General features: G+C 48.9%; 1 protein-coding gene across 11 annotated transcripts in view; it reads right to left on the bottom strand.

Moving 5' to 3' along the window:
- LOC105494301 (double PHD fingers 3) overlaps positions 1 to 21,498 on the bottom strand; it is a 287,462-nt gene that overhangs the window by 85,777 nt on the left and 180,187 nt on the right. For 10 of the 11 annotated variants that reach the window (XM_011762612.2, XM_011762608.3, XM_011762607.3 and 7 more), the window contains one exon: positions 19,433 to 19,511. In XM_011762612.2, coding sequence (XP_011760914.1) covers positions 19,433 to 19,511 — 79 coding nt within the window. Of the gene's footprint in view, positions 1 to 17,920; positions 19,085 to 19,432; positions 19,512 to 21,498 lie in introns of those variants that run through there. The other variant, XM_071099914.1, reaches the window with a different exon arrangement.

Genomic DNA, 21,498 nt, shown 5'->3' with positions numbered 1-21,498 from the left:
GTGTTTCACTGTTTAGAATGATGTATCTGGCTAATTTTTAGTCTTTACCACATTTAAGTAGTTCCTCTTATTCCTGTTATAGAGTTTTATTATAGGAGAATTCTAGCAACTACCCTTTCAGCATCTACTATAATATGACTCTCCTTTAGTTTGTTGATAAGGTAAATTACGTTGATTTCCTAATATTTCTTATTATTGAACCATTCTTGAATTCCTAGAATGCACTCCATTTGGTCAGAGTATATTGTTTATTTGATATGCTGCTGCATTCTGTTTTCTAATATTGCATCTTGAATCTGTGCTAAGACTTGAGCTCGATCTATAATTTTGGGACTATCTTTTATTAGGTTTCAATTTTATGGTCATGTTGATTTCTAAAAATGAATTGAGTTTTGCTGCATGATTTGGACAAGCTGTAGCTCTGTGCCTTTTCTTTTATCTGAAAATGAGGATAACAGTACTTACCTTGAAGGATGGGTAAAGGGATTATAAATAGCATTTGTAAAGCAGTTCTCTCAATACCCAGCATAATAGATGCTCAGTAAATGGTAAATGAGGGGCAAGGGCTGTCAGCATTTTTTGCTGCATCTTAAGTACTGGACCTTCCTGAAAAGAGGGACTTTGACCCTTGCCTCATATTATAAAGTCTGGCAATTGGTTGGACTTCCTTGATAAGACAAGAGGAGAGTCTGAAATTCAAGTTGGTGACCTAGTGACTATAAATTCAAGGCCCAATGTTTAGCTCCCACTTATAAGTGAGAACATACGGTATTTGATTTTCTATTTCTGCATTAATTCACTTAGGATAATGGTCTCCAGCTGCATCCATATTGCAAAGGACATGATTTTGTTCTTTTTTATGGCTGTGTAATATTCCATGGAATATACTAAACACTGGGTACACACAGACATGAAGATGGAAATGACAGACACTGGGGGCTCCAAAAGAGGGAAGGGAAGGGAAGGAAGGGGACAAGGCTGGAAAAACTACCGGTTGGGTACTATGTTCAGAATTTGGGTGACAGGTTTAATAGAAGCCCAAACCTTAGCATTATGTAATATATGCATGTAACAAACCTGAATCTAAAAAAATAAAAAATTAAAATAAATAGGCCTATCATTGGCTACTTACATTCATATATTCTCTCTTCCACTTTCTCATAAATATTGTAAAAAAACAAAATTAAAATAAAATAAAAGAGTACTATGCATCTCAATTCCATGTGACTCAGGAAGCCGGACCCAAAGAGGCCCCTGAGGTGCACTGTGGATCTGCTCGTGGCTTTTTCTATTTAGCTTTTTGGATAATCTGAAGTTAATACACAGCAAATTATGGGGTCATTGCATATAAATCCATTTAGTCGCCAAGCATACTGTTAGTAAGGAATAAATGTTTACTAAAAGTAATGATAATGATATCAGTATTTACACAAAGAGGCCTCAGCCGCCTCTGCAGATCCCCAGTATAAACTCACAGCATTTCACTTGTGCCATTTTGTTATGTCAATCATCACTGTTGCTTAATCACACAATTTCAGGATCTTAATGGTCATTCGATCTATCTAGAGAAGTGTTTTATTCCCACCAACTCTAGAAGGCCTGTTCTGGACAACTCCATTGATAGGGAACTCACTACCATTCAGAGCAGGCGTTTCTCCTTTAGACTCCCTGAATTACGGCTATGTCTGCACTGAAGGACCTCTCTTAAGGACAATTTCATATCAATTTCATCTTGATATCAACAACTCCACCTCATATGTTGACATATACATACTACACATTAAAACATATTTGTTGAGTGGCTCATGAATGAATACAGAACCACTTTGTGGGAAGGCCAGGAGATGGGGGAAGAGGCAAGCTTGTAGAATCTAATACTTCTACCCACATTAAGCTCAGACTAATTGTTCTTAAAAATCTACAAAACCAAACCTAAGCAAAAATATCCTTCCCCAACATGGTAGAAAGTAATAATGTTTAGAGCAAATCCTTTTGCTAGAACAGAGATTCTCAGACAGTGGTCCCCAGACCAGCACCATCTACACCTCCTGGCAACCTGTTAGAGATGCAAACTCTTGGGCTCCACCCCAGACCGACTGAATCAGAAACTCTGGGGGTGGGGCCCAGTGATCTAGATTTTTAAAAGCCCTCTAGGTGATTCTGATGCACACTGAAGTTTGAGAACACTGGGCTAGAAGGCTGGGTCTATTTAGGCTTGACTCCACCCACCCTACGTCCCCATGCCCTTCTTGATGGATGACCATGGCAGGCAGGGACAGGACAGGCAGCCTTGAGACCTTCGTTCAGTTATTAACAGAATCAGGACCCAACAGTACATGGAGGTCCCAGAAGCCAGACTTCTTCACGAAGAACCCTCTGGTTGGAGCTCCATTTTTAACCAGGTATTTGTACCATGTCATTCTTCCATCACCAGGTCTTCAATTCAAGAAATATTTATTAGTCACCTAATATGTGCCCCACCCTCTGCCACAAGAAGGACAAAAATGAACAAGCCCCAGACCCCTCCATGGAGGAGGTCGCAGTCTAGCAGCGATCTGCATATAAACAAGCCAGAGGGAGGTGGGTTGAATACAGTGAGTCCGTGCCAGGCAAAGAGGGACATCAAAGAGGGGCCAGGAAACTGGCTTGAGCGAGTGGGGTACGGCTTCCCAGAGTAGGAGCCCCTGACATGAGCAGGACTTCAGCAGACAAAGGGGGCCCAAAGCACATGCAGTCATCACCTCTGCAAGCTGCGAGAAGTCTAACCAAGTTGAAGAGGTGGAGCGGTGGGGGTGGATGTGAGGAAGACTAACAGGAGAGGAAGCTGAGCAGGGCTTTATCCCGACGATGGGGCAGCCAGGGGAGGATTCTATCCTGAGGACCAACTTAAGCAGATTGACATGTTAGAAATACTGCTTAAGATTGTAGGGCAGAATACGGATTTGAAGGTGGCGAGGGGCTATTTCAATTGTTTATCTGTGAAACAATGAGGACTTGTGCATGGAGAGGCAAAATGGGGTGGGAGAAGGCTTAACGAGAGAACCTGGTGGAAGAGGGAGTGAGTAAGAAAGCAAAGAGGAACCCAGAAAGACTAACATGGCCTTCCTGGCCATGCCCCACCCAGCCCCATCCACCTCTCCAGCCTCTTCTGACACCATATTCTGCCTCCTGTGCGGCCCTCCTGCTTGTTGGCCTTTTCACTTATTATAGATTTCTCTTCCCACCACAGAGTCTTCGCACAAGCTCTTTCCTCTGCCTAGACTGTCCCCATCCCCAATTTGCCTGATTAAGGTCTAATCATCCCTCTGATCTCAGCTCAAAAGTCCTCCCCCAGGGAAGTCTTTCCAATCAAAATTACAACCTTAGTTTTTTGCCTTCCTAGGACTAATCACGTGTCAGTACAGACAATCCACAATTTACAATGGTTTGACTTTTGATTTTTCAGCTTTATAATGGTGTGAAAGCAATACACATTCAGTAGAAACCATACCTTAAGGATCTATACAACTGTTCTGTTTTTCAGTACAGTATTCAATAAATTACATGAGATATTCAATGCTTTATTATAAAATAGGCTTTGTGTTAGATGATGTTGGCCAACTGTAGGATAATGTACATGTTCAAAGTAGGCTAGGGCTGGGGGCAGTGGCTCACACCTGTAATACCAGCACTTTGTGGGGGCCAAGGTGGGAGGATCCCTTGAGCCCAGGAGTTGAAGACCAGCCTAGCCAACATGGTGAAACCCCGTCTCTACAAAAAATACAAAAATTAGCCACGTTTGGTGGTGCACACCTGTAGTCCCAGCTACTCAGGAGGCTGTGGTGGGAAGATCACTTGAGCCCAGGAAGCAGAGGTTGCAGCGAGCTGAGATCACACCACAGCACTCTAGCCTGGGTGACAGAGCAAGACCCTGTCTCAAAAAAATAAAATAAAGATGTAGGCTAGGCTACGCTATGGTTTAGTAGGTTTGGTAGATTAGGTGTATGACATGCATTTTCAACTTAGAATATTTTCAACTCATGATAGGTTTGCCAGGACATAGCCCCACTGTAAGTGGACGAGCACCTGTAGGCGTCTCTCTCACTGGCAGCAAGCATGGCAGGTCCTGTGTGTCCACAGGCGCTGTGTCCTGATAACCAGCACAGGGCCTCACTTGAGGCAGGTGACCAATGTCAGCTACGGAAAGCAAAGAAGATGCCCATGTTTCTGACGTGGGCAACTGGGTAGAAGGATGAAGGAGGAAAACAGATTTAAAGAAGGAAGAGAATGAGTTGAATTTACCTGAAGCTTGGGAAAGAGATGTAGATTTTGGAGCTGGTAGGGTGGCAATGGATGTTATAAGTATGGGAAAAAGTGTCAAGAAGAGATTGTGGAGAGAGAAAAGAGAGGCACCTACACAGGATAGAACTCAGAAAACACCAGGATCGCAAGAGACTGGTGAAGAAAGAGAAACTGATTTTTTTTTATTATTATTTGTTTAGAAAGGATTGAGTGTGGTGGCTCACTCTTATAATCCCAGCACTTTGGGAGGCTGAGGCAGGAGGATCACTTGAGGACAGAAGTTCAACACCCACCTGGGCAACATAGAAAGGCCCCATCTTTGCAAAAAATAATTCAAAATTAGCCAGGTATGGTGGCATGCTCCTGTAGTCCCAGCTACTTAGGAGGCTGAGGTGGGAGGATCACTTGAGCCCAGGAGGTTGAGGCTGCAGTGAGCCATGATTGTGCCACTGCACTCCAGCCTGGGTGACAGAGATTCTGTCTCAAAAAAAAAAATAAAAAAATAAAAAAATTTTAATAATTGTTAAGAAACATAAGCCAAAGGAATAGGAGGGTTTCAAGACGACAGTAACAATGACACCACCCGTCACAGCTCCTGCCAGCAGCTGCTGAGTGTTTACCATGGACCAGGCCCACTCCAAGTGCTTCAAGTAAATTGACTCACAGCAACCTGCATCCCCATTTTAAAGAAGGATGAGGAGATTCTGCACCGAGGCAGAGCCACAGTCATAAATTAGATGCCTGAGAAGGGTCAAGAAGGTTGGAGACTAAGAAGAGACCACTGGATTTGGAAATTGGGAAGTTGCCTTAACAAGAAGAGAATCCGCAAAGTCGAGGAGCACAACTGCAGGGTGCTCCGAGAAATAAGGAAGTGCTGATGGGGCCAGCTGTGGGAGGAGGAAAGACGGAGGTTGGTGGGTGGAGGGGAGCTTAGGATCAGGGGAGACTGGGGTGGAGCCTGTGTTTTACTAGGCTATTCTGACTCCCAAGTCTTAGTCCTTGGAATGATTTCATCGTAGGGGCAAGAGGAAGAGTGAAGACTTCCAAGATTTGTTTTGGTCGGATTGCATCAGGATCAAACTGCTTCATTACAATGGAAAGAAACGTCTTGAAATCCTGCTTTGACTGGCTTAGAAAAGCCAGCACTGTTTCTCCTTCTGTGTTTAATCATGTCTTCCTGTCACTGCAAGCACCATGGGCCAGCTTCGTGAGCCTGTGACCTGTGTGTCCAGACAGGGCCCAAGTTCGGAAAGGCCCCACACTTGGTTTAATGCCCTGCTGTTGCCATCTTGAAATTCTTAATATTTGTTGAAAAGGGGCCCCCACATTTTCATTTAGCAGCTGACCCTACAAATCACGTAGCCGGTTCTAGAAGCCTGTTGGGTTCAGAGTGGAGATCTGGGACTAAGTTACTCCAAATAGCTGACCTGATAGTCTGAGAGCTGCCAAGGTGAATCTGGGTCCCAACCAGCACTGAGTCAGGCATAAAATTCCCTTCTGAGATAACCTTGAAAGTCTGGCCAGAGTGGTTAGCCACTCAGTAGTCATCATCTCAGTGCCATCAACCACCCAGGCCTGGCTTCAGGCTCTGCCCTCAGAGAGGCAGAATCTGCAGCAGGTAAGTGGGCAGGCTGGATCTGAACTGCCTGGGTTCAAGTCCCAGGTCTGCTGTTGACTGTGTGATCTTGGGCAAGTTACTAATCCTCTCTGTGCCTCAGCATCCTCTCCGTAAAACAAGGTGGATCATGACAGCACACCTGCTCCCCGCAGTGAGACCCATATGAGAGAATGCATTTAAAACAAAGCCCAGCTCATAGGGAGTCGCGGCTGTTCTCAGCTGCTCTCATCACCACTGCTGTCAAAGTGGCCCAACAAAAAGGATGAACCCCAAAGTGGGGAGTTATTTCTCCTCTGAAGTCTGGAGTGGAATAGCAAGGAAAAGAGGGTGGGAAAAGAAACATTTTGAAAATAAAGTACTGGAACCATCTGCTCTCCTTTTATCATGTCGGCATTCTCACTCTGGAAATATCTGTCGTGCAGAATCAGCCTGAGCTCCCAGGGGCGCTGAAGCAGCAGAGAGGGCTATGCCCCGTCTTCCCACTCCAGTCTCCTTCCCCGGAGGCAAGCGCTTTTGCATCATGCACCTCTGAAGCCACCACCCCTGGGACCAGTTGGCCCTGCCTGTGTACGACCTAAGGTCCTTCTTTTCACCTTGGCAAGCGTGCACCTGGAGTTTGTGTTCCTGGCACGGTGCACATGGAGAGCAGTGGCTGTGACAATAAGGGAGGTCCAGCTTGCCTTCTCTCTCTCCTTCCCCCTGGGGCGGATCCATCTGTCAAGCTGCAGAAGGAGTGTTTGCCCACTTCCCAATCCAGAACTGGATTCTGCATGCAGGACCTCCTGTCTGGAGTTACGGATGCCTTCAGTGCTGCTCCCAAATATTTATTGCACACCCCTGCCCCCTTCAATCCTACCCCACTCGCTCCTAGCCTGGGCGGGGGTCGGGGGGAGTCGGGAGGAGGAGGAATCGGGGCAGCTTGTGTGAACAAAGCCACTGCAGCAGACAGCAGAATCCTTCCTGCCGGGGAGAAGCGGCCGCCTTCCCCACTGATAACTTAATGACTCTGGCACATTTTCATCAGCCCAACTTGGAGCACACAGTGGGTATCTGAGCCAGTGGTTTCCGAGAGACTGAAAGCAGTGACTGAAGGCAATTACAGGATGAGCGTCCCAGAGACAAAGCCTGGGCCCTGGGAGTCACCAGCCAGTCACCAGCCGCATCTCATTCCCAGCTCTGCCCCGTGGCACTGACATACAACCCTGAGGACACCGCTGCCTTCTCTCTGCAGCTGGACTTCCTCATCTGTCACCCAGACCCCACTGTGCCTGTCATCTGCCGATGCCTCCAAGGCATCAGACCTACCATCAGGCAGCACCCATTCCCATGCAGAATCTCACAGCTCAGGAGGCAAGGATTCCCATTCCACAGACGACAAAAATGAGTCTGGGGGAGTTTAAGCAATTCTCTGGATGGCACAGCCAGAGTCTGAGCCCTGGTCTCTCTGCCCTTGAAGCATGTGACTAAAAGGTACGCTAGTGAGTCTCTGGCACTGCCTCCCTCCCCACCCACCCCAACAGCCTGGGGCTGACTGGCATGGCCTGCTTCACCCATGCTCCCTTGCTCTCGGCAGGAAGGAGGCAGCAGCAGGAGAACAGAGGGTGGGAAGAAAAACACGTGGGGACCTGGGCCCTGCCCTGCTTGGGCACTGTGCTGTACAGGGGCCCACCTCCAAGATGACAGTCCTGCCTGTCTCTGGGAACCCCATGTCTCCCCTGCTCCTTGGAGCTGGGGATAGGGAGGGCCTCCCGCTCTCCCCGTCAGCACCTTCATCTTGCCCACATCTTCATAATCACTCTGGCTTTTCCCTTCCATCCAGCCCTTCTGAGTGGAATCTCACGTCCTGCCAGATACTATTTTGGCGCATATTCACACCCTACCAGACTGGTCCATGGAAGTTTGGGGCCACCAACACCTCCCAACAGCCCTCCGTCTTCTCTCTGCAGAACCATCTGGGGAATGCAGGAATTCCCACAACCAATTCCCCCAAGCAGGGAGAAGCCCCAGCTGAGAAAAGCCCTGTGTGACTCCCAGATACAAGCTCAGATCAGGATAAAGCCCAGGAGATACTTCCAAAAGCCGCCTGCTTCAGACTGGCTACCCAGGGTACAGCTGTTCATCCCACAGTCACTGCAACTGGCCAGGCTTTTCTCAAAAGCCAGTGGTGGACTCAGCCCCCAGCTGGGCTTCTCCTCCCTCCCCTGCCCTTGAAGCTCAGAGGCCAGCAAACTCGGTGGCCTTCTAGAGACTGGGGGTCTGGTCCTGGGTCTGATACTAACCCGCTACGCACCCTTGGACAAATTCATACCTTTCTGGATCTTGATTTTCTTATCTGCAGAATATGGGGGTTGGATCAGATGATCTCTAAGTCCTTTGCATTCTAGCACTTCACAACTCTCTGTAGGTCCTGAAGCTATTATCTCCTCAACTGTGATAGGAAAATGATGAGGCTCCCAGGGGCTGGCTACACCCACCTCCCCCCACCCCACCCTGCCCTCCTGTGGCTTCATACCTTCTTTCAGGCCACCCTTGATGCTTATTTTAAGCTGAATTCCTTTGGATGGAGACACAGGGGACTGGGGGTAGGGGTGGGGTAAAACACCCTGATTTTTCACAGCCATATTCCTTGGGGCCTGGCGGGGACCCAGGATCTACCAAACTCCAGTGACCCAAAAGTCCTGTGTCTTCATCAAGGGGCAGTGTCCTGCTTATTTTAGGAATTTACTAGATGTGAGGAAGAACAGAGAGAAGCAACCAGACTCTCATTTCAAAATATTCTATCACCTGATTTCTGGATCCTCAGCAGGGAAATGCAGAAACTCCTAAAACCAAAGCACTCCATGTGTTATGGGAACACTTCCTGCCCTGCTGAGAAGCCGAGTAACAGAAGGCTGGTGAAGTCGGGAGTCTGCCTTCTTGGGTCAGCTAATTCGCAATGTGACCTTGGGCAAGTGACTTAATCTCTCTCAGCCTCAGTTTCCTCGTCTGTAAAATGAGGGCAATACAGTTTGTAGCTCGCGGAGGCGTGTGAGAACTGCAGGAGTTCATCTTCTTACAATGCTCAGCCCAGTGCCTGGCACACAGCACATGTTCAACAAACATCAGCTATTTTTGATCATTCATTTAACTTGATCAGATGACTTCCCTAGATCCTGACAACTCCAGCAGCTAGGGCACAGAACACAACTGGGGCCCCGGCTTAGGTTAGTTTCTCGATTCGGTATAAAGAAAATAAATATTTATTGAGAATATCTATGAACCAAGCAGTGAGCTAATTGTTTTTACACACTGTCTCATTGAACCTTCTTGGAAACCCACTAAGGTTAATATTATTGTCCTTACCTAACAGACCAAAAAACCAAGGCTCAAAGAGGTTTTGTGATTTGCCTGAGGTCACGGCTAGGAAGTGACCTGGTAAAGATTCAAATCCTGGCTTTCTGACTCCGGAGCCACCTCCTTCCAACTGGCATCTCTTGCAGGGCAGTGTCTTTGATTCCTGATTCTAGAGAGTCCTGCATTAGCATGTCCTTAATTAGCTTAAATTAAGAGTGAAACCGAATTATCTTTTCAATTTTACAATAAAAATAATTTAAATAATAAATGTCATTGTCAACATTTCTGGGGAAGGTAAAAAGAGAAAGGTCAAAAATCAGACCTGATTACATTAAGCTGAGGCAGCCCCCAGGCATCTGGGAATCCTGCTAGCATCCTCTCTCTGAAGATCTCTGTACACCTCCCATGCCAGGACATCAGTGCAGCCTCAAATGCTGAGCAGGCTTTATTTGTGAGTTCCAGGCTATCCAGTGTGATTCCCTGCCCCCTGCCTGAGGTAGGCCTTCTTCCACCTACAATGTCAGTGTAAGCTCGTCAGTTCCTTTGAGGAAACAACAAATGTCCATTAGCATCTGTTAGACGTTTCTGCCTGGATTCCTGCCATTTCTACCAACTCATATGTCAGCTTCATCACGCTCCCAAAATTACTTCCCCCCTTTAGGATATTCCAGTTAAGCCTCCCCTTGTGTCTCAACGACCCAAGTGCAAGATGTCAAGAGTCATCATTGCCACCTCCCTCTCTCCTCTCTCCTGCTCTCCACACCCTGTCCATCATCTGCCGGGTTCTGTGAATTTCTCTTTCATTAAGTCTTCCTTGTCTGCCCCGTCCATTTAACTCCTGCTATCACCACCATCCAGATTTCACGTCTTCTCCTAGCTGACTAGAAAAGACTCTTCTCAGTCATCAGGCTTCAGACTTTCCTCCCTGAACACCGAATCCTACAGATCAACCTTCCTAGAGATGTCCCCAGGATTGTCATGAATTACCACTGACCATGCAGGCCAACCTGTAAGCCAGGGGTCCCCAACCCCCCGGGCTACAGACTGACACCTGGGCTGCATAGCAGGAGGTGAGTGGCGGGCAGGCAAGCGAAACTTCATCTGTATTTACAGCCGCTCTCCATCACTCACATTACCGCCTGAGCTCCACCTTCTGTCTGATCAGATTAGATCTCACATTAGATTCTCACAGAAGCACGAACCCTACTGTGAACTGCACATGCAAGGGATCTAGGTTGTGTGCTCCTTATGAGAATCTAATGCCTGACGATCTGTCACTGTCTCTCATCACCCCCAGATGGGACCATCTTGTTGAGGGAAAACAAGCTCAGGGCTCCCACTGATTCTACATTATGGTGAGCTGTATAATTATTTCATTATATATTACAATGTAATAATCATACAAATAAAGTGCACAATAAGTGTAATGTGCTCAAATCATCCCAAAACCTGCCCCCCACCCCTGGTCCGTGAAAAATTTTCTTCCATGAAACCAGTCCCTGGTGCCAAAAAGCTTGGGTACTGTGGCTCTAAGCACCTCAGCCTGATGTTCTCAGCAGCCCTGGTCTAACTCTGTGCCCCCAATCTCCCTACCCACATGCTCTGGGTTAGTCGAGCTGATCCTTCTTCTTTCCTGGTATGCACATCCCACATTCCCTTCTCCAGATATTCATCAACAGTTTGGAAGCACCACTGCTGCGGCTGGGCTGCAAGTTGATTCTGGCCTGGACCCTGCCCTCAGAAGGCTCAAAGTCCAGCCTGAGGGAGCAGAGAAACAAATTGTCATCACATAATGTGGGAGACAGCCTACCAGGAGGTATGCACAAGGTACCAGCAGCTTCCAGAAAGGGGGAGTGATAGTACGTGTGGTGGGGGAGAGAAGGAGAATGAGAGCGAGGAAAAGAAAGAGAGAGAGATGAATGACTGGGATCAAATCCTGGCTCTGCCATTTATTCACCGTATGACCTCAGGAAAGTTAATTAACCCTTCCTCTCCCCAGTTTCCTTATCTGTAGGATAGAGATGACCAAAGCATCCATCTCACAGCACTTTTGTGGGGGTTAAAGAGTTAATATAGATGAAGCCAACAGAATATTCCAGGTCTATAATATAAGTCAACAAACTTCAGCATTATCATTATTATCTCTTCCCCCTACCCCTGGGCACACCCATCCACCCCTGGGGGCCAACATCAATTCCATCCATGTGCCCTAAGGGCCTTCTTGGCATCCTGGGGCTGCACCCTGTGACATAGCAACCCCTCATCGTGTGACCATTCCCTGCCCTGTTCCTTCAGTGCTCACTGTCCCCTCACTTAAATACCGTCCAGCAGGGTGCTCTCTCCTGTGCAATATCAGCCTTTCTCCTTCCAGGTATATTGGAGAAAGAAAATAAGAAGGCCAAGGTGGGGGAAACCTTTGTCAAACACATGCCACGTGCAAAGCTTTTTATATACAACATCACAGTCAGCTTTCCCACCGTGCCCCATCCCCACGCACACCGGAGGACATGGAGACTCCCAGCAGCAAAACGACTTTCTCGATGTCACAGATAACAAGCAGCAGAGCCACTCCAAAGTCAGGGCACATCCTGCTTCACCCAGCTCTCTGCAACCTGGCAGACCCATCAGGCTCCTTGCTTTCCTATACTCCCCACCATGACTCAAAATAAGAGAGATCAAAGGCCATGCACCAGGCCCTGCAGCCTCACAGTTGTACTTCTAGGAAACGATAAAGCATTATGCAAACGTATAGCTGGAACAGTGCTTTTAATAGTAAACGGATATTAGACTGTCTAAACATCTAACAGTAGAACATTAAGCAAATTATGAGACATGTCCGTAAGCTGTGGCACATCTGTATAATAGAATACTATACAGTCCCAAAAACTATGTCATAAAATCTGTTTATTGACACAGAAAGATGATCCTGATGTATCACTGAGTGTGGCAGGGGGCATTAAAATGGTACGTATCATTTATTCGTCGTCGTGTGTGTGTGTGTGTGTGTGTGTGTGTGTGTATAGACAGAGATAGAATTAATCCTAGAATGGAATACAGCAAAACAAAATGTAAGTTATCTCTGAGGAGTGAGATTATGGGTGACTTTTATTTTTTCCACTTTTTTTTTTTTTTTTTTTGAGATGGAGTTTTGTTCTGTCACCCGGGCTGGAGAGCAATGGCGTGATCTCGGCTCACTGCAACCTCTGCTTTGCATATCTGTAATTCCTGATTATTCTGCAATGAACAAATACTATTTCCATAGAAAAAGTTATTTTAAAAATAATAAAAAGCACCTCTACAATTGTTAATATCTACCCTGTTATGGGCCATCTTCACAGAAATAGGAATTGTCACGAGGTTTGCATCAAGAAACAGTGGAGAACAAGGTTGTGACCAAATAGAAAATAACTCCAGAGGGTGTGAGTCACAGCCCAGAGAAGACAGGTGTAGGTTAGAAGGTCAAATGCCAAGATGAGAGCCCTGGAGGAGAGGAGGCGGAGATAGAAGGGTCTAGGGAAAGCAAAGAGAAACTCCTCCTTCTCCCCAGCCCTGCCTCTGGCCAGTCCTGCCGGAACACCTGCAACCTGTGTCCATGACACAATGGCATTTAAATATTTAAACAGACCCAGCTTTGCTGGAACAATGCACTCAGTCTCCAGGGATCAATCCCAGGCCACAAGCCTCGCTCCACAAATCAAGTTTCTGGGGGCACCGAGCCTTTCCTACCCTCCCCCATCGCACCCCCATCCAAGGACCTGCAAGACAACTGAGTGATGAGCCCGGTTTCCCTTCAGCGGCAAAGGCAGTGAGCCTGAAGGCCGCGTTATTGGCTTTTCCACTGCAGCTTGAAGCGAAAAGCACGTGAGCCTTAAAGAATATGGGCCTTAATGCCCTCAAAAAAAAATTGTTTTTGGCAAAACTGCAAGAGTCATCTAACTCCCCCTGCTGCACTTGGTTAGGGGTAAAACCAGGGTAGTTTGAAAGAGGTTGATGTCAAGCAGATTTTCTGGGACTGCCTTGGGTTCAAGCTTTTGTCTGTCCAATCCGCAGATCCACCCATCCCATCGCACCTCTTGGCCTGTGGTACAGTTTCCCGTGGCATTCCCCAATCCGCTGTTCCCTTCATGTCCTCCAGACATCTTGCCTCCCTAGTAAAGAGCATCATTGTTAAGCTGCTGCCTGGGAAGAAAGGCGCCACTGTGCAGGGAAGGAGTGCTGATGAGGGCAGTCCAGAGGCCCAAGGGAGGAGCCATCCCCTCATGGACAAAGGAGGAAACCAGTGCCATAGTGATTGAGGTGTAGAACCAGGACTAGACATCCAGCCTGTTCCTCCCATCAGCCTGATACCCTTCTCTCTGAAGTCTACCACCGCCAAGGAACAAGAGACTTTAGAACCGGAAGAGACCCTAGACCCTATTCTGATACTACCCTCACTGGTTTGGCAACACACTCCCCGACTGGGTTTCTAGAAGGGAGGCAACAGCGTGAAGTGGCCACACAACTGAAGATGCACATCTGTGGGGTGGAGGTGGTAGAGAACAAAGACTTTGCCGAGACAGAGGCTGCCTTGAGAGGACCCACTCCTGGTGTGTGACACCGGACGGGACTCAGGGGTGAGTCATGCTTCTAGGAGGGCTTTAGCCACGTCTATTTGCCTTTTGTCACTAATCTAGCCTAATGCCCTAGTTGGGGGGCAGTGATTTTAATAGATTTAAATTTAAAAGGCTGGAAATCATATAATTCATTCCATTCCACTCAACTGTAATTACTACCTGACTCCAGCCTGCCAGCCCGATGCCTAGAAACTGCCCGTCGACAGCGGCCAGGGCTTCACCTCATAAGTAAGGTGTGCGTGCTCATTAATTAACTTTGAAAACGTTTCTTCTGCAGCCTCAAGAGAACCAAACTCCAGGGTAGGAGAGCATACTTAAGGGGCAGTTAGTGTGGAAGATGTCCTAGGGTATGGCGGTTCTAGAGTTGAGGACGCTGGGATCATATCCCAGTGTTCGCATCCTAGATCCCAGTTGTGTGACCATGGACAAGGCCCTACACCTCTCTGAGCCTCAGTTTCTTCAGAGTAAAGTGAGGTCAACCGTCCCTGCCTCTCCGGGTTGGTGGGGGGTTTACAGAGATAATCCATGTGAAATACTTAGCCTAGTGCTCTACACACCCTAAGCACCCACTCACAGGCATTAAGACCATGATTCAGAAAACACTTTGAGGAGAAAAGAAAACTTCCCACACTGCTTCCCTTGTGTCTAGCAAAAGGGCATATGCCTGCTTTGCTCCTCCCCGCATGGCTAATGCTTAGAGACAAAATGTTCTCCCTGAACAACACATCGTCATCACCAACTTCTTTTCTATGATGTTTCTTGAACAAAGAAAATGGAAAAGTGGGTCTCTCATCAGGAGTTGGCTCCAATGACGCTAACAGAAAAATTCAGGCTTGGGAGCAATTAGGAAGAGAAGAGGCAAACTCTTGAAATGACTTTTAAAACTTTCTAGTAGCCCAAATCCAAGGATTCCTTCCACACACCTGTCCCCAATTACCATCCCGCCTATAAAACGGGGCTAAGGATACTGCTAGGATTTAAAGCGACTAAGTGAATGAAAAATCAAGCACTGGATTGCTGAGTTGTATATCAATGCGAAATAAATGGAAAGAATAGATTCTAAGGAGACCAACTAAAACACTGGTGCAAGCCAGTGGCAACCTGCCTGGAGAATTCCTGGAGACTCCAGAATGTCCAGATGCAAAAAGCAGGGAATAACAAGAGCTGAGCAGTCAGGAGCCAGAAGCCTTCATGTTTAAATGAAGTAGACTTATCACTGTCAAAAACCAGTATACACAAGAATGCCCTGAAGAGCTCTCAGAAAATGCAGGCCCCTTGGCCTTCCCTTCAGTGATTCTGATACAGGAGGCCTGATGTGGGGCCCAGGAGTCTGAATTCTAAGAAGCATCTAGGCATTGCTGTGCAGCTGGTCCAGGTCTACACTTTCACAAACACCAACAGCCTTTTCCACAATGTCCTATCAGTTGCTGTCTTTGTGCATAAGAACACTTCTCCTTAGGCAAGAGATTAAAAGGGAAGAAACAGAACTTTAATCCTTAAGCTTGGTAAACTTTCAAGGTAATTAAGAAAGACTGGTTACTTGCTGGAAAACAAAGTATTCATACATCCATACACCATGGATTGGGTAAAACATCAATCACGTTCAGGTGATTTAATATTTCTCTGAGATGGAAGAAATTCAATGACTGAGTGAAAGGCATCAGGCAAACTCTCTATCACCTGGCGTTAGCAGCTGCAATAATATTCCAGCCACCCATTTTGAAAAGGAAGCTTGGAGGAAGCACACATAGGACCACTATCTTCAGGAATGCATTCCAGGAAGGGTTAAATAAATCACATCAGAATATAGCTTATTACCACTCCACATAAACCCAGAAAGGAGTTGGGGTCCAAGGTGATCTAATATTTTCATAAATAACTCGAAAGATGGAGTGGGAATTATGCAAATCACACCATAGATGATACAAAAATGGCAGGGATGGCAAATCTGTGGAGAATGAAATTTAACTACTGGGCAATGTCTTTAAATTTGCCTTTATTGAATCTTGTATATTGAAGTCACATATTATTGGATCTGTTTATTGAGACTCAATGGGACCAAATGCAGGTGATTTATGGAAGAAGGAATAATCAAATGCATAAGTAGAAAAGAGCATGCACCTGGAGAGGTATCGACACCAGGGCTGGGACAGGCTCCAACTGGTAAGTTGATGAGAGGGTGGACAGGGCATAAATAAGGAAATACGTCTGTTGCTCTTTGAGCCACCTGGACTTGACGCTGCTTCCTAGGAGTGTCATGTTTAAGTGTAGACCTGGAAGGGAATTCCGAGCAGGGTGCCACAGAGACTATGGGTTGGGGTCCTAAGTCAACCAAGAACGTACGGGATGTTCAGAAGGTCTCCCAAATGGACAAAGCCCTAATGTGCCTATTCGTTAGGGAAAGATGCGCAAACGACAAGGGGACCTGTAGGAGAGAAAATTTTCAGCTCCTATTAAGGAAAAACACTCATTCGAAGCACAGCTGGCATCTTGGAAGAAAGGGCAGCTTATGGTAACACCATCCCTGGGGACCCCTCGAGGAGGCGGCCAGACACCTCTCTACTTAGGATGCATTAGAGATTATTAAAAGCACTCCTTGCCCAGTTTGGGGGTGGGGGGGTGGGCCTCGTGACCTCTCCAAAGGTCATTTCTATCCCAAAGGATCACATGTCTGAAGGGCACCAGATAAAAATAAAGTCTATTAATCACCAAGCTGCCACACAATTTCCTAAGAGAGCCAGAACAGAGAAGGGTAATCGACAGTGGCCCCTGCTCCACCGAGAGAGGGAGAGGAGGCAGCACGCATGCGGACAGAGCCAAGAAAGCAGCCACTGAGACTTCCAGAAAGCCTGCCATCAGGCCTCCCAGGCACTACAGGGCACACAGAAGGCGGGAGAGAGCCCGCGGGGAGGGCATCGGGAGAAGCCAAGGGCACTGAGAGCCCCGAAACGAAGCCACGGGGGCTCAAGAGAGAGCGCGTGATGCAAGCACTTTGCAGAAGAGGGGTGCCCGGTAAGAGAGGGACGCCCCCAAAGGGCACTTCATGGAGATGATCCACAAGGAGGCAGAAGTCAGAGGCAAAGGTGGGAGGAGAGGAACTGGGAGGGGGTGAAGTCGGAGAAAACGGCACACAGGTGTGTGTGTCTGGGAGTCCACGGGATTATGATTGGCTGGGAATCCAGTGAAAGCTGTAGAGATAGAGCAAAAAGGGATCCCACTGTCTATGGTAGCAGACAATCACATATGAAGATAAAGCATTTTAAAAGAGGAACAAAGGGCTGGGCATAGTGGCTCACACCTGTAATCCCAGCACTTTGGGAGGCCAAGGCAGGGGGATCACTTGAAACCAGGAGTTCAAGACCAGCCTAGGCAAGACCCCGTCTCTACAGAAAATTTTTAAAACTTAACCAAGCATAGCGGCACTGGCCTGTAGTCCTAGCTGCTGGGTATGCTGAGGCAGGAGGATGGCTTGAGTCCAGGAGGTCAAGGCTGTAGTGAGCTATAATCCTATGACTGCACCCCTATACTCCAGCCTGGGTGACAAAGCGAGAGCCTCTCTAAAACAAATAAATAAAAGAAGAATACAGTAGCAATGCCCCAGTTCCAAAGCAGTTGTTGGCATTCTTTGTTTTTTGTTTTTTTTTTTTTGGAGACGGAGTCTTGCTCTGTCGCTTGTCTAATTTTGTGTCTTGAAGGGCTTTCTCTATTGGGGTCAGGGAGTCACAGAACAGGTAAGCATTCAATTCTTCAACTTAGGCATGGGTAGTGGAGGTATAGAAGTCAATTTCTTTTTTTTTTTTTTTTTTTTGAGACGGAGTCTCGCTCTGTCGCTCAGGCTGGAGTGCAGTGGCCGGATCTCAGCTCACTGCAAGCTCCACCTCCTGGGTTCACGCCATTCTCCTGCCTCAGCCTCCCAAGTATCTGGGACTACAGGCGCCCGCCACCTCGCCCGGCTAGTTTTTTGTATTTTTTAGTAGAGACGGGGTTTCACCGTGTTAGCCAGGATGGTCTCGATCTCCTGACCTCGTGATCCGCCCGTCTCGGCCTCCCAAAGTGCTGGGATTACAGGCGTGAGCCACCACGCCCGGCCATAGCCACCGCACGCCCGGCCATAGCCACCGCATTCTTGATAGATGTACTGGTCAAGCCAAACACAGCTGGAAAGCCCAAGGGGGTCTGAGGGCCCTTCCCAGCCCATGGCCTAGAGCCAGTCTCTCAAGGGTCAGCAGGCTTGGGCTTCTACGTATCAGAGCGAAACTGAACGCCATGTAGGAAGCAAGACCCAGGCCAAGGTAGGCACTTCCTGGTGCTGCCAAAAGGCACCAGACCCCGTGCGCTGCTCCCTCCTCATCCTGGATTGGAATTGCTTTGGGGTGGAGACGTTACCTGCAGGAGTTGTCTCGAGAATGGCATCTGCACGGAGTATTAAGCAGCCAAATGGGGGTCATGGAGTTTGAGTTCTTCTAGCAAAATGTTCTCCAATCAGCTGTCACCCCATCGGACACAGAACAACTTTTTGAAATCAAAAGAGGCCACTGAAGGGGGAGACAAAAGACACCACCCCCAGCCCGCTCCCTGGGCGCCCCCCCGCCTGGCTCTCTCCCTGCCTTCAGGGAGACTGCAGACCCCAGCGAGATGGGTGGGACACCCAGAGGGAGCCCCATGCCAGGGTCCAGCCTCGACTGTTTTACTGCCATCCTCACTGCAGCCCCTTCCCTCCTATGGTGAAGCTCTGCATCCTCAGAGAAAAGAAGATGGCAAGGGAAGACCATTAGGAGTGTGGTGGTGAGGGCTGCCCTCCCATGGAATGAGCAAATGGTACCCAGTACCATGAGAAGATGACTAGGGCACAGGTTTTCAATCCGCCACTCAGTGCTCTGCTGTCTGGAGCTGACCACATCCCTCCTCAAGCTGCAGGTTTCCAGAGGTCCACCCACTGCCCTGGCTCCCTGCAACTCGCCTCCCGTGGGCTCCCTAGCTCTGTCTGCAGACCCTAAACTCAGGAGTCAGCCAGGGAGTCGCTTGTCCAAAAGATGTTTCTGAAGCAAGCAGGAAAGACTAGAGATGGATCGAGGGCCATTTATTAAAGTAAGTCATCGTCATAGAAAGATTCATAACTTGCCCTACCTAGGACAGGAGAGAAAGAGGGAAAGGAAATTAAAGGGAAACAAATGAAAAGCCACGACGAGCCAAGTACCTTTGTCGGAGGGTTTTGAGTTATGCTTTTGTTTGTAACTCTCTGAAATACAGAAAGAAATAGAGGATGAATCTTAAAGGAGACAGAGAGCGTGAGAGAGAGAGCCAGAGGAGAGCCACGCAGGAGGCATGGCAGGAGGTGGGGGCACAGAACTGAGGGTGGGGGCCACCCCGGCTGGCTTCCCCTCTGCAGAAACCCCCTCCCGGGGCAGCAGCAGCCCAAGGAAGTGGTGACTGCGGCGGAGGTGACAGGCGGGTAAGCTGGGGTGCGGACAGAGAGGAAGAGGCGAGCACACGCTGAGGCTGGCAAGCGGACGGCCAAGGAAGCACAGGGAAGGGGGGCCCTGGGGTCAGGGGCAGAAGAAGGAAGGTGGGACCGGCCCATACTTACTGTCACAGACGTAAGGTTTGTCGTGGTCTTCCTGAGAGGCGGCGTCGTGCCTCCTCCTGCCCCCCGCAGAGCCACGAGCCTGGGGAGACATTGGGGTATGGGATGCTCGTTACCACGGTCATCACTACGGCTCTGGAGCATGTGCTCTGCAAGCTCCTTACACCATCTTCATCCCAACTTTTGTGCCAACACCAGTCCCATCTTACAGGGGAGGAAACTGAGGCCCAGAGAGGTCAGGTGACGCGTGCCCGAAATCACTCAGTTGCTCACCTGTATCATCTCATTAAATCTTCACAACTCCAAGAGGTGGTTTCTACTAGGGTGGCCATTTTACAGATCAAAGGACTGAAGTGATAGAGAGGTTAAGTAGCTTGCCCAAGGTCATTCGGCTACTCAGGGCAGCCGTACTGAAAAGCCCTCCTCTACCAAATTCCCACACACTACAGTGCCACTGAGGCCGCTTCCTCCAGCTCCTTAGCCTCCTAGCCTCACTGACACCACTGAGGATGACAACCTCAGGCCCCTCGGCTGACCAGCTGCTGCGTGTATCAGGAGCAAGGCCTGACAGGGGCAAGGAGGCATAATTGTAGTTGTCTCCCTAGGTTCCTGTGTCCATCCCCCCTGTGTCCCAAGAGCCAGACAGTCCTGATGCACTAGTGTAGATGCAGGGGAGGCCCAATGCACTAGTGTAGATACAGGGGAGCTCCTGCCACCACCCCAGGCTTGGCCTACTCAGTAGGGATGGGCTTTGGCCTCCCTGTGTGGTCTGCCTTGGGCCTCCAGCCAGTGATGAAGACCTTGAACCTCACGGTCTCCTGGGCTGGACTTCTGATACCACCACCCTGTGTGAATCTCCCAGACAGGGTCAGCATGACCCGGGGTGGCGGTGGAATGAGCTCTACCTTCAAGAATCAAAGAGCCCAGTCAGAGAGGTTGCTGGCAGCTCTGCAGCACCAGGGCGGTGGTGACAAGAACACGGCGAGGTTTATTTTTAAACCTTTGTAAGTCCCACACTGGTCACGTGTGTCATTCTTTGGTAATGAGTAGCAGTCAACTCCCAACCAAGGAAAGGGCCTGTGGGGGTCTTTGGGGACAGAGAGGAAGGGGCAGCAGGTGAGGAATGAGACCTGGCAGCAGCCTGGGGTCCAGGGGAAATGGGGCAGCCCCTGGGGCCTGGCTTGGAAAAGTGGCCATGCGGACTTGGTGGTTGAAAGGCCTGGGAGACTCTCACACACACGCTCACACTCTGTGCACACACACTCCATGCACACACTCACTGGGGACTTCACAGTGGAAAGGCCTGTACCCTAGGCCTGCAACACACACTCAGAAAACACACCCACTTCCCAATCAACACCACCTGCCAAGCTACCACCTCTGTCACCTCCTCAGCTTGTCTCTCTCCAAAACAAATTCCACTTCCTCCCTCCCTCCCACTGGTTTCCCTCCCCACCCCACCCCTGCAGCGCTGACAGCCAGCAGCCCTCCTCCCCTCGCCCTCATTACTCAGAGTTGACCCCAAGAGGGATCTGTAGGCGCTGGCAGTCACCCCGGGCACTGACAGGCCTCCTGCCTGCCCGCACTGCCGAGGGTGGTCACCCTCAGCTGCCCTCCCCCTCCACACCCCTCTGGGAAGCCAGGGACAGCTTGACATGCAGCTCGCAGCCCTGTCACAGCCGCCTCTGAGCAGGTGAAAGCAAGTCAAGCAGAATGATGAGGCAACAGCAGACTGGGGAAGGGGCTCTGGGAGACTAAAAATACCTCCGGGGGAAGGGGAGGAGTCGAGCAGAACTGGAAGCATGAGGGCTTCTGGGGGAGCTGCCAGCAGGAAAGGGAGGGTGCTGTGGGAGCCAGGTTTTCATCTCCTGCGGCAGGGCTGACCAGCAGAGTGACTCTGTGTGCCACACTCCCTTTGCCTCAGTTTCCTCAATGGCAAAATGGGGATCGTGTCTATAGGGCACTTCAGGGAACATGCAAGGGACTCTTTCTGAAGCAGTAGGGTCTCTCAGAAGATCTCAGGTTTGGAAACTCAGAATCCCACTTGTCCTGCTCAAATGTCACCTCCT

Source organism: Macaca nemestrina, chromosome 7, assembly GCF_043159975.1.
Source record: "Macaca nemestrina isolate mMacNem1 chromosome 7, mMacNem.hap1, whole genome shotgun sequence".
NCBI lineage: Eukaryota > Metazoa > Chordata > Mammalia > Primates > Cercopithecidae > Macaca > Macaca nemestrina.
The sequence above is the reverse complement of the archived record's forward strand: the minus strand, read 5'-3'. Positions and strand labels throughout refer to the sequence as shown.